This window comes from Eretmochelys imbricata, chromosome 11 (genome assembly GCF_965152235.1).
Source record: "Eretmochelys imbricata isolate rEreImb1 chromosome 11, rEreImb1.hap1, whole genome shotgun sequence".
In the NCBI taxonomy this organism is placed as follows: domain Eukaryota; kingdom Metazoa; phylum Chordata; order Testudines; family Cheloniidae; genus Eretmochelys; species Eretmochelys imbricata.
Window position 1 is genome coordinate 14907984 of NC_135582.1, and position 17925 is coordinate 14925908.

The 17925-nt window shown below is 38.4% G+C and overlaps 1 protein-coding gene across 3 annotated transcripts in view; it reads left to right on the forward strand.

The window, feature by feature from the left end:
• Positions 1-17925, forward strand: part of CCDC93 (CCC complex scaffolding subunit CCDC93) — a 111181-nt gene that overhangs the window by 56207 nt on the left and 37049 nt on the right. For all 3 annotated transcript variants that reach the window (XM_077829396.1, XM_077829397.1, XM_077829398.1), the window contains one exon: positions 17449-17565. In XM_077829396.1, coding sequence (XP_077685522.1) covers positions 17449-17565 — 117 coding nt within the window. The remainder of the gene's footprint in view (positions 1-17448; positions 17566-17925) is intronic.

A 17925-nucleotide genomic window follows, 5' to 3' on the forward strand; every position in this document is an offset into this window, starting at 1 on the left:
AAACAGCACAGTCACTTGTGAAAGCGTAGAAATGAGATAAACCTGGCTCTAAAAGTCACTGAATTCAAGATCTCAGGGACCCATGCGGGGGAGGAAATTTAAAGAGCTTTGGACCTTGCTTGATCACCCTACTTGACAAACTGCAGTGGCAGCTCACAGAGCAGCACTTACTAGCATGATTTCAGACTCAAATTCCCCACCTCATGAAAGCATGAGTTAAACTATTTTTTCCAGCTCAATGGACACAATACCAGAGAGGAGGAGATAATAGTACTGCCATCAGCCAGAGCTGAGCTGGATGGGTCAGTCTGTCACATGCAGGCTCTGAAAGCTGTGGTGGCAATCTCTAACCATTTACAACTGAAACCGTTGCACCTCTGATTAGTGAAAAACAGTTGGGAATAATTAGGCCACTCCTTTAAGAGAGAGTCTATACTGCCTGTAAGAAGGTCTGTCTATAGGCTTGGCAGAATTAGATTTAATATCAGTGTTTATTTTTAAGCATTTTAATAGATTTTTATTTATTTGAATTTTCTCAGTTGTGAGAAATTGCGGGGTGTGACAGACAATAGTTGACAGTAGATATTGAGATTCAAAAACTTAGCGTCATAACCTTTAAAACACCAATTGTCAACACATGCCAAAAAAGTAAATATCCATAAATCAAATAAGTTTTCAAGCAGCATTTTTCTTACTCTGTCTGTAAATTTCAGTTATCATTGATGGAAATATTTGTGAGCTGGGGATGGTGTGTATCAAATCAGTGTTTAATGACATTTACCAATAAAAATTTAATCCTTCCAAGCCTGTCTACCATCTACCCTAAAGCACACATAGCTTCCTGAGCATGGAATGGTCAGTTGCTCCTTCCTAAACTACAGTTGCTATAAAAGTGATAGTGTAGTCGTCAGCCAATGGTAGTGTACTTACTACCTTAATATGTGGTGTTCTCCTTACAGTGTGGGGCTCCAACCTGGATAAGACACGGGGATGGTGTTCCTCCTCCTTATGCCTGATTTCCTATGGGCTAGGGACAAAGATTCATATATTCATTGATTAAGTATGGAAGGGATCATTACATCATCTTTCATCTAGTTATTTTTCCTGTATTGAACCCAGTAACCTGTGCTTGATTAAAGCATATTTTCCAGAAAGGCAACCAGTCGTGATATGAAGATTTCAATAAGTGGAGAATCTACCACTTTTCTTGGTAGTTTGTTTCAAATGTCCTTTGGACACACTTATTTATGAAATGGTGCTGACTGACCCACTTAAAGGATTTTGCAGGAGAGAAGAGTCCTCCTAAGGGGATTTAATCCTCGCTTTTCAGATCCCTGCTCCTTCAGTTATAGGACATGCTGCTACTGGAGATCAGACTGAGCTACAGCCATCTTTAGCGCATGATGCAAAATTCGTGCTTTTCTGAAGACTTTCTTCTCATACTAAGAGAAACAGTAACCTAAGCTGCGTGTTCTCTGGCAAACAAGGACCTGAGATTGCATCAATTCATATTAGCAACTGTAAAATTGAGAGAGAAGCTAAGAGCTGGGTTTCTCCTGCAAGAGACTTGTTACCCTGAAGGTCATGTAATGATACTTGAGTATGTGCTTTTTAGCATAGGGGAGGCAGCATGGCTAGAGTGCTCATGCTCTTGGTAAGCCTTATCTGGGATAACAAACTCTTGAGGGCTGTTGCAGCCAGCTTAAATTAGAGCAGCTCTGAGGCTTACAAGTAGTTGTCAACAAAGACAAAATGATCATTAATGCTGGTAGTGGGATATGCTTTTGTGGTGGGTAATCATGCTGTTGTTTTGTGTTTAATTTAATTCCCCCCCCCCCCTTATATAGCTTAGAGTTGCTATATCTGATTTAAAGATGTCATCTGCAAGGACTGAATGTGGGAAGCTCTGGATATGAAAACATCAGCCTGTACTACTTAAGATGAAGTACCATCACGAAAGTCTGAGAGTCGTACCATTGACTTCAGAGGGTGCAGGATTTCACCCTAGCTGCCATAGTTGGGAGTCAGTAGCTGACTCATATCTCTGTGTGGCCTCTCCACTAGGGAAGACAGTGACACTATGGTAGCCTGAGTTACACAATCATACCCAATATGCTTTTCCTTTAAGTTGATAGGACTTTTATACAAAATAATTTTTTCTCTTGGTTGTTTTAATCTTTAAGGACTTTAACTCATAGTATTAGGTGTGATCCAATTAAGCTGAATGTATCATAGGCAGTCACAGGTCACAATTTCCCCAATTATTTTCTTTCAGGACCTTAGGGCTTTGACCTCAGTACACTCTTCTTTCATGTTCTTTCTATATCTTTGTTTTATACATCAACATTGCACATTGGGAACAGCTTCCTTTAAATCCGTTACAACAGTCTATGTGAAACCAAAATAAGCCATCCGGCCTATAGTATTCTGGGTACAGGTAGCACCAGTTGAAACTGATTGTTTTATCATGCACACCCAGTATTTCCACAGTTGCATCAAAAAAAGATACTGAAGCTTGACATCAGGAACTTTACAGAAAGATCGATCAAAATCTTTTCTAAGAATAGATACGTATGAGTACTAGACTGAAATATAAGGAGAACGGCAGGAGAACGGGGCACAGTTTGCAAATTGACTCATTGACGGCTGATTCACCAGTGTATCCTCATTGATTTTTTTTTTTCAGTGTAGTTATATTGGTGTAAAACTAGAGTTGCACAGTGGTCAGTCAGGTTCATTGTGTTGAGATCTCTGTCTCCTGATACTGATGCCGCTGTTTGGAGAGTCAATACTTGGCTGAAATTTAGAGCAGCATGAGGGCTGCTCTTTCCTACCCTGTTTACTAACAGCTTCAAAGTACCAAAACAGCAGTTGTGGTTATCACAACAAAGGTTGGCAAACTGTAAGTCAGGGATCTCAAACTCAAATCAGCACGAGGGCCACATGAGGACTAATACATTGGCCCGAGCACTGAAATCTTTTCATACAACGATACAAAAGTGTAGTAAAAAATGAAGAGCAATATAGTGTGGTATTAAAAGTCAATGTATTAACTTTTTAAAAACCGTAATGCGAAGAGGGGTTTTAATAAAATATAAACACTCAGTAATGCACCTCACTCAAAAGGCAAAACGTGCATTTACTTTTAGAATTACTTTGGTTAAAGTCCCCCCACCCCTCGCCTCCGGCCCTGTCCCCACTCCGCCCCTTCCATGAGGCCCTGCCCCACCTCTTCCCACCCCTTCCCCAAAATTCCCACCCCAACTCCGCCCTCTCCCTGCCCCTATTCCAACCCCTTCTCCAAATCCCTGCCCCGACCCCGCCTCTTCTCCACCTCCTCCCTTGAGCGTGCTGCGTCCCCCCTCCTGGAAAGCCTTAAGCACCGCCAAACAGCTGTTTGGTGGCGGGAAGCACTGTGAGGTACGCGGCGGAGCGGGGACACGGTGCGCTTGGGAGTACGGGGGAGTGAGGGGAGCTTGGTTGCTGGTGGAATCGATGCCTATGGCGGGCCGCAGGAAATAACTCTGCGGACTGTGTATTTGAGACCCCTGCTAGAAGTCAAATAAAGGCACCGTTTATAGAACTGTATGCTGCATTGATTCTCTTTGGGTTCATCCTCCAAAAGTGTGTGCATAGTGGCCACTAATATTGAGGTGTTAGGTATGCACCAGTCACAGGGAAGATAGATGCCATTCACTGCCTCAGTTTCCTCTCTTTTATTAGAAATATGTTCCAGAAAGTCTGATATCTGCAGCCCATTCATTTTCCAGAGCTTTAAGAGCAAGATCCATTGTGCATATATTTTGATGAGACAGAATTGCATATTTTGTACCACTCAGGATTTTTTTATTTTCTTCTGATAGAAACCATTCAGCTTGTTTTCATAATTATACATATTTTAGCAAACCATTATTTTCCACCCACATGGGGCATATCAGGAGTGTTCTCCAACTGTTGGGTATAGGAACAAAGATACCTAACTGCTGCTAAGCCTGAATTTTCTACAGAGAAGCAGTGTGTGAATTATTTGCTTCTTCTCTCCCTAAGAAACTGCTCGATCTAATGGTTCAATTCTATTTCTTCTACCCTTGGAGGGTTTACAGTAGTAATATAGCTGTGTGAAAGTGAAAGTACCTCATTACGAAGGAGAGAACTCATTGCCTCCATTTCTATCCTCTTTCCCATACAAAATCCTTTTTTCTCTGAAAAAGGGGAGACAGGTTCATAAAATCTGTAAACAAATTTTTTTCTGGGATTGTTAGGTTTCAAGTTACAATGGATTCTTGATCATTATTTACTTACTGTATTTTACCGACATAATGTGTTTTTTAAGTATGGACTTCTTTTGTTCAAGCTTCAAGTACTGTATTGCAAAATCAGACCAGTCCCAGTATTTTCATAACGAATCCATTTGGGGCAATGGTACAGTCACAAAAGCTGTCGAGAGGGGATACAGGAGTGAGAATGCATTGGTCCTATATCTGCATGGAGTGGGATATACACAGGATAGTAAAAAGTTGATGATGTGACCCGTTCATGCCACTCAGTTGCTACATGTATTGTTTGAGATAGTGGGACAAATATTGAGAAATCACTGGGAAACTACAGAGAGATGGCTTTTTAGAAAAAATGATCCAAATGAAGTGTGAAGTCTGATGGGGAAGGAGCCAGGAGTTAACAAGGGGTGTTTGTGGATTGGAAAGTAGTAGTGGCTGATGACAACCCAGGTGTAGGGTTCAGGCAAGAGCCTGAATACTTGTGAATAAAGAAAACCTTTTGTGATTGGACGGCATGGGTCGGGGTGGGGTGGGGTGTAATGAAACCTATGTGTAATAAACAAAAGGGAATAAAATCAGGGAAGAATGTGCAAGCTCTTTTAATTCCTTTAAGATTTACACAATTCACAACAATAAATTTTACAATTCATTAATCACCTGTCAGTAGACTTTCTCAACTTTTGCATATCAGTTTATTTATAAATATTTCTATGGTGCTGATCACCCTCAAAACTGGCATCACAATTCAGTTATATCAAACACAAACTTCCTTTTTAAACAGTAGAGCAGTGATACTCTGACCTCATTGGTTCAGGAGCCAAATTTAGTGATCAACATTACCTAAAAGAGACCCAGTAGCGTGAATTCATTGTTTCATTTATTATAGTACTAGTCATATTTAAACAGTATGACAGGAAATAATTTTTATTTTTTTAACTATATATATGTTATATATAATTATTCTCACAGCAAATATGTTAATAACTTAGTGCAAGTTGATAACATAAGTGGTTAATAACGTAGTAAAAGCATCCTGGTTGGTTGTTAATTTAATTAAATCACAAAAAGAAAAGGAGTACTTGTGGAACCTTAGAGACTAACACATTTATTTTGTTCATAATTTATTTTGTTAATCAGATTCATCCGATGAAGTGAGTTGTAGCTCACGAAAGCTTATGCTCAAATTTGTTAGTCTCTAAGGTGCCACAAGTCCTCCTTTTCTTTTTGCGGATACATACTAACACGGCTGCTACTCTGAAACCTGTCAATTAAATGACAGTGTTTTAATATCATGTGCTGCAAAGAGCCACAGGAGAGACATTAAAGAGCCACTTAAGGCTTGCGAGCCACAGTCTGAGTATCGCTATAGTAGAGTAAGGAGTTGCATTATCTTCTAGAACGTGTGTGTAAAATATCCATTAAAAACAGATATCCATTTACATTTCAAAGAGGTAATCAGTTATCAAGTTACTTTGCCTTTAGAACATCATTTTTACCTCACCTCTCTTCTTAGACATCCATACTTATCCTCTTTCTCTCTCTTTCTCTCTCTCTCTCCTTTTTTCTCCCTTCCTCCACTCCTTTCCTTTTGATCCTAGCTTACTTTACATTCACGTAAATACTTTAGTAACTCACCAAAACTCAATAATGAATGAGATATTGTAAACATATTTTACTGTTTTGTTGTTTTTTCATTCATATATAAAGTGATTTTTTTCCAAGTCAGCTTTTGTTAATGCATAGGTTATACATGCTTCCTTTTTCTTAAATTGTTTTTGAAAGAAATAGGATTGAGAGAGTAAATCTAATCCCATTTTCTAAAAGTATAAAATTGTGCACTCATTAAATTTACTTAGGGTGAGGAAATTGTGTGCTGAACATTTGAAATACAGAATAGCTTTCATGTTGCCATGGGTATTACTTCAGTTGGATAGCTGTTGGGTAGAAGGACAAGCTCTCTGGAGGCTATTACCATGTGCTTATACTGCACCTAACACACTGAGACCTTAATCTGAGTTGGGATTTCTGGGGGTTATGATATTACAAATGATACCAAATTTTTATTTTGGTGCCTGGAAAAGTAGGCATTACCATCCGTATTTTTCATGACAATTTGCAACTGAAGTCCTTGTATATACAGCCTGCTGAAAGTGTATGGTGAGCAGTACAGCTTAAGATCTGCCCTCATTCAGGAAAGCATCCCTGTTCTGAAAGGTTGCTTAAGCACAAGCATGTGCCTATTCCTCATGGAAGTCAATGGGATTTAGCACGTACTTAAGTGCTGTTCTGGGTCAGGGCCTTAGTGTGGAAAGCATTAAAACTGAGTTTCTTTCTCAGGAATCAGACTGTTGCATGGCGCAATAAAGGCAGTTACAGCTGCAAATAAAACAAAGTAGAATTTCCCTTAATTACTAGGAGAAATCAATGCAGATAAGATAGCATTGAAGGCCAAATGGGTTGCAGCAATTGTTTTTCTTCATTCTTCTTTGAGAGCTGGCTGTGCAGTTGGTTTTTTTCCCACTAGACACTCAGGAGCAAATCAAAACAAAAACATGGTCTCTAAGCTTTTTTGAAGTTGATATGCTCTTTATTGTGTGTGCATAACACACGTGATTCTTCAGAAGGATTCTTTTTTTAAAAAAAAACCTTGTGAATATTTTCCCTATTCAAAAAAACAACAGGTTGTGACTTGTGAAACACAGACCATTAGTGTGTGCTGAGTAAATATTTTAGTAAGGGAACTGATTCTGCTTGCTAAAAAGCATTTTAACAATTTACTTAAAACATGCCTGTTTAATAATATCCTTAAAAAATGTATGTTAGTTAGAGAAAAAATAATATCCAATAATAAAACTACCAAAGTCTAACTTCCTTGTAGTAAAGAGTCTCAGCTGAAATTGTTACATGATTTTGTTTACAAGTGATTTTTCTCCCTTCATTTGTATTTTGAAAATTATTTCTACAGTGACTTTTAAATTACAACAGTATGGCTTATGCCCCTTTGATTTCTAGAACTCTTGCAAGGTGATGAGTTGCCAATTATTTAACAACTTATATTTTAGACAGAGAACAAAAATAGGACTTCAGGAGAAACAGAACATTCTCTCCTGATGCATCATGTAATCAAGGGCAAAAGATAATCAGACAGGAGAGACAATAAGGAAGAAATTAAGCATTCTGTCTTAAAAGGCAAAGGTTTATTATGCAATGTAGCTTAGAATAAATGACAGCAGGAAACTTTTGACAGTGCTAGTCTGGACTAAGAATTTTGTGTTTTATGAAAGCTGTATTGATTGTATTACTTTATAAATCGCACCTGTCTGTGCAGTATTAGCAAGATTTGGGCGAAAAGAAAGTAAAAGGTAAATTGATGCTTGTGGTGATAAGCATTGTTTACTATATCTTGTTCTGTTGGCACCTATCCTTAGTGTTTGAACTGTACTAGGACTCCCAACACTGTACACCAAGCAAAACCATAATTAACAATTTATTGTTTTAAAAACAGTGGATCTTCTAAATTTTCATAGAAGATCCGATTACCGTGAATTTCTTAGAGAAGTCAAGTGTCTTTCAAAGATAAGGGGTGAAAAGACAATGCATGTGAGCCATTATGCTGTCCATTTTGAGAGAACCATAACTCAGGAGAAAGTATTGAAGACCAAAGTTGTCAAGGTAGCGTATAGTTTGTATAATGCTCTGCCAGACAAGGGGTGTGAATCAACTTAAATAGATGTGTAGAAATAGACAATGTAAGTGGGTCAGTTTTGTAGTGGCCTGATCTTCCATAAGTGCTGAGCATCCACAGCTCCTAGGTGAAGTTGGTGGGCATCTGCAGGTACTCAGCCCCACTGAATATTAAAAAATAAGCTTCTAGGATGCTGTCTTCTGTTTAATGTTAAAACGTAATATCTAAATTTTGGACACTGCCTTATCTGGCAATAAAACAGAATTTTAAGAATCTGTTCTTGAAGTTAGGTGTGAATGAGAACTTCACCAGCTTGTCTTGACAGATGTAGGCAGAAAAGAGTGTGGTGCCTTTATGGAAAAACTCTTGACAACTGAATAGATATAGCCTGAGACACTAGATTTCCAGCTAGGATTAACTCCAAAATCTTAAACATTTGTAGGAAATGATCTTGAATTCTGCTTGCAGATGTGGTTGTCCCATCTAAAAAAAGATGTATTGGAATTGGAAAAGGTTCAGAAAAGGGCAACAAAAATTATTAGTGGTATGGAATGGCTTCCGTATGAGGAGAGATTAATAAGACTGGGACTTTCAAGCTTGGAAAAGAGACGACTAAGGGGAGATATCATTGAGGTCTATAAAATCATGACTGGTATGGAGAAAGCAAATAAGGAAGTATTTACTTCTTCTCATAACACAAGAACTAGGGGTCACCAAATGAAATTAATAGGCAGCAGGTTTAAAACAAACGGAAGTATTGCTTCAGACAATGCACGGTCAACCTGTGGAACTCATTGCCAGAGGATGTTGTGAAGGCCAAGGCTATAACAGGGTTCAAAAAAGGACTACATAAATTAATGGAGGATAGGTCCATCAATGGCTATTAGCCAGAATGGGCAGGGATGGTGTCCCTAGTCTCTGTTTGCCAGAAGCTGGGAATGGGTGACAGGACATGGATCACTTGATGATTACCTGTTCTGTTCATTCCTTCTGGGGCACCTGGCATTGGCCATGGTCGGAAGACAGGATACTGGGCAAGATGCACCTTTTGGTCTGACCTAGTATGGCTGTTCTTATGTCCTTATGTAAATGTTCTGTCTTTTAGTACTCATTTCCTTGGTCTTTACCACCTGGTCATCCATATGTCTAGTAGTCATGTTCCATAGAACAGCTACATTTTGGGAAATGTGTTCCTTTCGAAATATTAAGAGTATTAGGTATTAATTATGTCTGGCCAGCCTTGAAACACTGCCATGAAACTTTATTAGTAACTCTGAAAGAGAACCTAATTTCCCATCCTCATCACGATGATATAAGAAGTAATAATCTACCCAGCATAAACAATTATTACAGTTTTGTACAACGTACATGTAAGGTGTCAATGGAAAAGTTAGTCTACCAAACATGATTATCCTGGTTAAATTCATGTATCATCTCTGAATCTAAAGTTATGAATATTGGCCATGGACTTGTATCTTATACATGTGGTATTCCTTGGTAATGCCCAGCAGATAAGATTTACGTCAAGGCTAGATAGCTTTGTGTTAATGGCCAAAGACACTTACCTCTTACACACAGTGAGCCATAGAAGAAACTCATTCACACCAGATAAGTCTTCCTGCAGATGCCTCAGCTTCCAAGCGGCCTCTGGGTACCCCCTGTGGGTCATCAAGCCATATAAGGACATGTGATAGGCTCATGTGACCCTGGACTCCATCTTATGCCAGTAACTTTCCACAAAGTAGGCTGTGAGATTTGTTTGAGACAGTAAATTTCCAGGCACATGGCAAAGGATATAAAAGATCCCGCTGCAATTTCCATTTTGCCTTTTTCATGCCCTAGTTCTCTGGACTATGGATTTATTACTAAAAGGAGCATGCTGAACTATGGACCGAGGACCTTCCAATCCTTTGGAAGTTACCAGAGAGACTTTATAAGCGAGCAGTTTATACCATCACTGCTACAAACCTCATATAAGAACTTTGCAATTATCTGTTAACCATTATATATTCTTTTATTCTTTCTCTTAATATTAAACTGTTAGTTTCTAATTTCTAAAAGATTGGTCTGATCATGATTATTGAATAAGATCTGAGTTATCAGCCACATAACCAGGACAATATATCTCTTGAAATTAAATGGACCCAATATTTGATTAAACTGGTTTTCAGTAACTACTCATCATGGAGTCCAGTGTCTGGGCAGTGAGACAAGGGCTGCATGCCTAAGGAGACTGCATCGTTAACTTCCTGTTAACCTGTCTGAGAGAGAAGTTTACTTTTGTTTTTCGGTTGGTGTGATCTTATGGTAGAATAGCCTCCAGTTTGCGGTGAGTCTACCCTATTCTCTGCAGTTTGTTCTGAATTTGGTATTCCCAGCTGTGACCCACTGAGGCCCAGTGACAACTTCCAAAGGAAGAGAGCCAGAGAATTTGAAAATGTTTGAGTAAAAAAATTCAGTTAGGAGTGTACTCAGGATATAAGTAAACTGGGGAGCAATAGTCATCTTGATGATTTTTTTTTTTTTTTTACTCTTCCCTACCAGGGGTTGGGGGGAAGGGAGGAAGGCACCAGTTGTTGGTGGCCTTCTGAATTCATCGTAACTCCCAAACTGAAACCTTTTTCTTGCAGACTAGCTACATATATCCCCAGCACGTATTTGGTACCTAATGGCTTTCAGATGAAGAGGAAGAAAGAGTGTTTTGAGGGCTAAAGACTGTTGCCAGTTTATCCTAGAACTAGAACAAAATGGAAAAAAAAATCATGATTGACAATATGTGGGATACGTAACTCTGAATTCACTCTGAAATAATCCAATAGCCCGTCAGTATACAGGGACCATCTAGAGCATGTTTCACGCATTTTGATGCTAGCTCTGTTTTAATAGATACAGGGTCATGAAAATCTTTGGCAGTTGCATTCCTGTGGTGTAAACTGGATATATCTCCACTCTCCAAGGGCCAAACATAAAGAGTTGACACAACATCTAAGTGGGCAGTACTGATGCCCCAGGAGCACGGCTTAGTCAGCCAGAGCTAACAAGGATTCAGGGCTCCCTACAAAAGTTTCTGTCATCAAACAGATCTCCTTTGGAGTCCTGTGACACAGTCAGTCTACCATCCTTGTTGAAACTCTGGGCAGGGCAGAAACTACAGTACTGCCTGCCCTCCTCAGGCATTGCTTTCTTGACCTAGGGTGTACGTTGGACTCATACTTCATACTGGTGTTTGCCAGCTTTGTTCAGTTTAGTCCTTTTGCATCTCCTGCTACAAAACATTCTTGAATCAAAAACCCACGTAACGTTCATACCAAGTTCTTAATCTCATAAAGGCTTTTTGGTTTACTGCCTTCTTGATCAACTTTTTTTGGGGAGTGGAGGGGTATCAAATTTGTAAATATCTTCTGTATATTTAGTTCATCACAATGTTGTCATCAACATGGTATGTTGCAAACAGCAGAAACTAGATTAATGAGGGCAAATACATCCCTTGCTTCCTGGGGAAACACAATATTGCTACTGGTGCAATACAGATAGAATTCAGTACAATTAGTTGCTGCTATATTGCCCTCCATCTTGAGTTTCTTCATGAGACAAGAGACCATGCTAGCTGCTTTTTCTGTGATATAAACCTCCTTACTGATTGATACATCTTTGGGCAATAATTGTAAAACAACCTATTAGGCAAATGGATTTAGTTCCCTTCTTTTAATTGCAGTTTTTCATTGTGTTTTAAGTTGGTAAGTTATTGTTTCTAACTATGAGCTCTCATTAAAGAAAGTAAACAAATTAAAGTCAGCTTGGAACAGAATTTTAAATGATCCACCAAAAATATTTTATTGAGAGTTCTTGCTATACTATGCTGGAGAGCTAAAAAAGAAAGGGGTAGAGTGGTAAATGTAGCTTCCATTTTCTAGCAATTCATTGATCCGGTGCTTTCTACATAATTAAACTAAACGGCATTATGTGAAGGTTACATGTCATATGGGTGTTCTAGCAAGTCTAGCACACTTTAATTGTATGTTTTAAGAACAAAGTTTCTTTTCTCTGGCAATCTAAAAGGAAAGTTAAAGTTACAAAAAGTCTTCATCTGTTATGTGCCACTCCTCTCCGGAGAGCGGACAATTTTCTAGTGTTTGATAAATGTCTGTAACATTTAATACTGATATAGAGTAGGTTAGAGTTCCTTGGATGTTGTTTGAACCCATTAGAAAGCTAGTGTTTTCAATAAGTTGCTTTATAAGGTACTTTTCCCATTGGACTTGGTTTAAGCAATAGCCAAGACACTAATAGATTCTGTTCTGTAATATAACTTATGTCTGTACCACCTGGTCCTCTTGTTCAGTTTTGAGTGTTGAACACAGGGAATAAGTCTGTATTTGAGGGATTGGGGTGGGGTGAGATGGACTTGATGCCTCAAATTGGTTTCTTTCATCTCTCCATTATCTGATTATATGACTGAACTCCTCACCAACCCTTAGGAGTGGTCCTTATGGGTAAGGTTTGACTCCATTTGGTAATGCAGTTTGGGGAACTTTGACTGTTTCTTGTGCTGCACGTCGTCTTTGGGGAAGGGGTCTTTTGCACCTGGGGTTAACAACCCCCATAACCCTTCAAAGTCACTAAATTCACCAAGGAAAGAGAGAATCTGGACAGAATTAATACATTGTGGATTGAACTCACAATACTGCTCGGTTTTTGATACTTATATCAAATACATTTTTATAGCTTGATTTAGCTTTAGACTTCAGCTGGTATATGATCAGTAAATGCCATAGCACACACTATCTTACTTTAAAAGACTGAAGAGATTCTGGTAATTAATGGAGAGAGGATATTCAGCAGAACAATGTAGATTGTTCTCTCTGGTAACTGTCATAAATAGTCATTTGTGTTCTGCAGCTGAGCCACTAAAGGGGATTATAGTCAACACTGGTGTTGCTGCCGCAAAGTCATTGGTTAAAATGAAGTTCAGCTTCAGCTATTTGTATTCAGGTGCACAAAAGCTACAGTCTAGATTTTCACTGAGAATTATTCATATATGCATCCTAACTGAAGGCTGAATGAAAAAGTAACATTGATAGTTACTGGCTTTATGAACATTGCAGATTCTATTGAGGAATAAATTAAGAGCTCTGTCTAAAGCGGTAATGAATTATGGTTGTGTAGAGTTGATAAGTCTAGTCTTGCACAAATCACATGCTGGCAAGATATCAAAAGCCTGAATAGATAAACATGAAAAAGATGCTAAAATTGAAAGCTAAAAAACCTGTTATAAATGTATATTGAACAGGAATAAGCCATAAATTGAAACAGCCGAGTTCAGGAACTTAATACATCAGTTTCTTTTTTTTCATCTTAAAACTGGGAATCGATGTGGCTGATGCTAACAGCATGTTTTTTCCTTAGTTCTAAATGAAAAGTGTTTTATTAAGTCAATCTCTGTAGAACAAAGCTTATATAGTTTGATTGTAAATATCTTATTTAGAACTGTTCACTTTTGGTAATAGAGACAAGCAACAGATTATAGGTGTGGTTTTTTATATTAGGCTTTCACCATCACAAGATGTGCATAACTCAGATGTATGTTACAAGTTTTATGTAAAACTGTGATAAACATACCAGTTATAAAGCTGTTTACCAAGTCAAATAATGTCTGTCTGTTCATCATTTCCTAATTTGAATGTCTAGTTAGATGAAACCACAGCAAAACACTTAAAAATAGTTGTTACAGACATGGTTACCTAAATTTGTTTTTATTTTTCACACAAAAAAATGCAGTCCTGTTCAGTATGTGAGACACATTGAGTAGAATGAATCTGTCTGAATAAAAAAAAAAATAAATTTTACTCCTCATTTGTCAGAAGGGCATGTCCAGCTAAAACACAAAGATTACAGATGACCAGGGCTTCAAGCAAGTGCTGTCAGGACAGAAAAGTTGGATTTCTAGTAAGTTGTGGGAGAAGCAGCAATGTCACTTGGTGAAATCCTATGCAGGGGGAAAAGGTAGCCAAGACCAAGACTGGGAGGATGGTAGTGGTGCACTATGACTCTTTGGGTTCAATCCAGACCAGTAGGGGGTTGTGTTACCACCTGCCCTGCAGTTCTGGGTGCCTTTGATGCTATGTTGCTCTGGCATGCAGCTCTGACACCAACAACCAGCATACAAGCATGTAGGTCATACCCTGACTTCCACTGCCCAGTTACTTTTTGCAGAGTGACCCCAACAACCTCCCAATCCCAAATTTCCTTTAGATAGACAGTATACTGCAGCTCATTAATTTAAGTGGGGTTAACAATTACTCTGATTTTAGTCACAGCCCTGAAATGGTTTATAGTAAAAGTAAAACAAGTTTATTTAACAAAAGGAGATAGGATTAAGTGATACCAAGTATAAGGGCAAAAGATAGAAAGGGTTATAAGCAAACAAAGGTAAAAATATCCTTCCAAGACTAGAACTTATTTTCAGCAAGTTAGTCTTTTGCCTAAGCAGGTTCTCTAAACTTAGTTCCCAGAGACTTCAATCCCTGTGGTTGAAGGATCCAACTTTCTGTGATTTTTTTTTTTAAAGAGCTCTGGCCCCTTTAATCCCCTTTAGTCTTTATGCACCCCCCCTTATGTCACCCTATATTTCATTGTCTCTTTTAGAAGAGGCAGGAAGGCTTCCTGCTGTTTTTCCCTTCTAGTGGACTTCCCATCCCCTTGCTGACTTGAGTGCAAATGGGGCTTCCATTATTTTGATTCATAATGCTTAATTTACATTGGAGACAGGTGGGTAGCTTCTGTTTCTGCCTGTGGTTAGTCAGAGACCATTAAAGCATAATCAGTGAGAATTCCTAATCACCAGTGTCTCTCAGGCTTTCGTAAGACCTTACTCTATACACTATTATAATACAATAATATTGTATTCAGTCAGCTGATTCAGCTGCTTATCATGTGAGCTTCAGACCCTCCCCCATTTATAGTTAAGAATTATTGCCCTAATTTCCTTAAGCAGAAGGAACTTAGTTCAGATTTCTTTCATGAGACAAAACTCCCAGAAGAGTAAATATGGGAGGCAAATTTTCTCTCATCCTGCTCTCTATGGGCTCTGTGCTATCACTGTAACTAGTAACCTGAGACCCTAATCCCTGTTGGGGCTTCTGGGGGCTATGAGTTTACAAATGATAGCAGATTTTTGGCTTGTGCCCAGAAAATTAGGTATTACCATCCTTATTATCCATGAGAGTTTGCAACTTAAGTTCACAGAACCCACAGAAAGTAGGGTGAGAGAACAACATTTGCCTTCCATATTTAGTCTTGTAGGAATTTTGTCACATTAAAGAAATCTGAACAAAATTCCATCTGATTAAATAAATTAGGACAATAATTCTTTCCCTAGCAGTATAGATCTATTCTTTACCTCAGGAAAATCATGTGGTTTTTAAATATAGTTGATATTTTTAGAATCTAGGGAAAATGCCTAGTATTTTTCAGTTGTTCCTCTGCAGGTTCTGGTTTGCATTTCAATTTAATAGTGATATTTTAAAAAATTGTTTTGTTAGTCATTAACTGTGTGACGTCTGCACTTCTTATTGCAGTCCTCAGATCTTAGGCTCCAGCTCAGTCATGTGACCCCATTAAATTCAATATATTGATATAGAAGAAGTCATTGGGGCTTATGAATGTGCTTAAATGCTTTGCTGAGTTGAGGTCTTAATCGCAGTGATTGAACTATTCATTGCATTCCATTGATCAGAATACTCTTCCAAAGTTTAATCTGACTATTTATTTGTTGATGTAACTTTTCCTCATGCATTACTTGTCCATTTGTCTTTCATTGTGCGTAGAAATTAAACCAGTATTTTGGAATGCATTACATTTACAATTGGCAAGGGAATGTTATTGGCCCAACTAACTGAAAAAACAGTGTCATGATGCACTCTTCTTTTGTTGTTTCACAGCATTTTCCCATGTAGAAGAAATGTACGATATATGGCTTTAAGTATGAGTTGTTGGAATGAGATGCCTGAGATTAACTCAGGCATCTCCTCTTTCAAAAGAGACATAAATATATCTAGTCACAAAACTGCTTTTCTGTGTGAATTATGTAGAAAAGAAAAAAAGGGAGGGGAGGGGAAAAGAAAACTTCTATCTCTCCTTTGTCTAAAATTAAGCTGTTAATGAAGACTTGTCTATGTAATCTGTCAAGGGCAGATCTCGGAAGCAAGTACATGTCAAAAGAGTATGAAGTTCTCCCAATAATATTTTACCTATATATATTTCAGTAGCTACCAAATAAGGTTATTATTGGGAATGGTCTGTGATAGCGTCCTCATGCCTTTGACAGACTTCATAAATTAGCCCCTAAATGAGTGGAAAGTGGGTTGTTTTGCTGATATGTCAAAAGTTGATTGGAATGAGAAGGGAGCCTGAAGTAGATGAAGCAGTTAAAAATCTTTGTCGTGATGAAATAGATAAGGGGAGATTTTCAAAGGCACCAATGGTCATTAGATGCATAACACTCAGTGAGGTGCCTAATTGCCATTTTTTGCCTTTGGAAAAACTCCTCTTAATCTATTGTAGATATACTCTCCCATTATAAATATTACTGCTGGTAAAGAATTTTTCAGTCAATCTATCCCTTAGTCTATAGGCAGTAGGAATCTGGATCCAAGTTGCTGTAGTCATTATCTCTCTAGAAGACTATTGGAAATGCAATCTCGATTGAATAAATAACCAAGGCTCTAGGTTCACAGGAATGGAGAGGCTTGAGAAGAAAGTTAACTGATCGAGGATGTGGTTTCAGTATAGGGATAGGCCTGAACCAGTATTTCAGATTCAAACACCCTAAAGCTTGACTGTGTTCATCTTCAAGCTTTGGGGTGCATAAAGCCAGGCTACACTGGGAAACTATCCCATTCCTAACAGTGGCTTTTCAGCAAGAGGAGTTTGAAAATTTTTCCCATTTTTTTTCCCATGCATCTTTTACCAACTTTTTGTTTCGGCCACACCACCCTTGAACTGCTGTTAAGAACAGTTCTACTGCTGTAGCAGGCTCATCCCTTTACAGTGTAAGTTCAAATGTTAACATCTCTTGTGTTAAGCTGTATTATTTTAGCTCATTACTGTAGAATACTGTAGTGTTTTAGAAAGGCTTTTCAAGAAGACTTAATCCACCTTCATTCCAACTCTTAAAATATATGCACATCCCTGCATCCATTATACAATTCACCTGTACAGTTGCCTACTGACCTCAATGGAAGCCACGTGCAATGATGAAGCCAGCATAGTGGGAGTAAATTACCCCACATCTGCTTGCTTTGGGGTTCTTACACTTTCCTAAGAGTAGCTGGTGTTGGTTACTCTTGGAGACAGATATTGGACTAGGTAGACCATAATTCGTATCCACTGTGTCTGTTCCTGTGTTCCTATGTCCCTGTAAAGCAAATGCTGGCTATGTGCAATTCAACCCTCTGTTGTTTTTTGTTGTTTTTTATTTATTTTCAGCAATCAGAGCTTTCTTCTGAGGAGCGTCCAGAGAGACTCGGAGCTGCCCAACAGCACCGAAGGAAAGTGGCATCTCTAAAGAAGCAAATCTTGCAGAAAACCAAACTTTTGGAAGAGGTAGGATTTGTGTTGGTAACAAAGAAAAAGCATTGGTAAATGTATTTGACCACAATGCTTTTGCCATTCAGAAAATATTTGAAAATTACACTCTACCAGTAACTTGTAATGCTGAACATTAGTTAAGTATGTTTTAATGTCTCGCTTGCATATTTATTACTAAGACAGTTATGCAACTATTATGGTAAAGAATAGGATACCCTTGTGAATGTGCTGCTGCGTGCAAAAGTTCCTTTCATATGTAAACTGAAAACCTCTAACAGAAATACTTCTTAGTTCTTTTTTCTCCACCTTCGCTGTTGGGGTGTGGCGTTGAAATGGTGACAACCAGTATGTTCAAGTAACAGTTGTAGTGGTCAT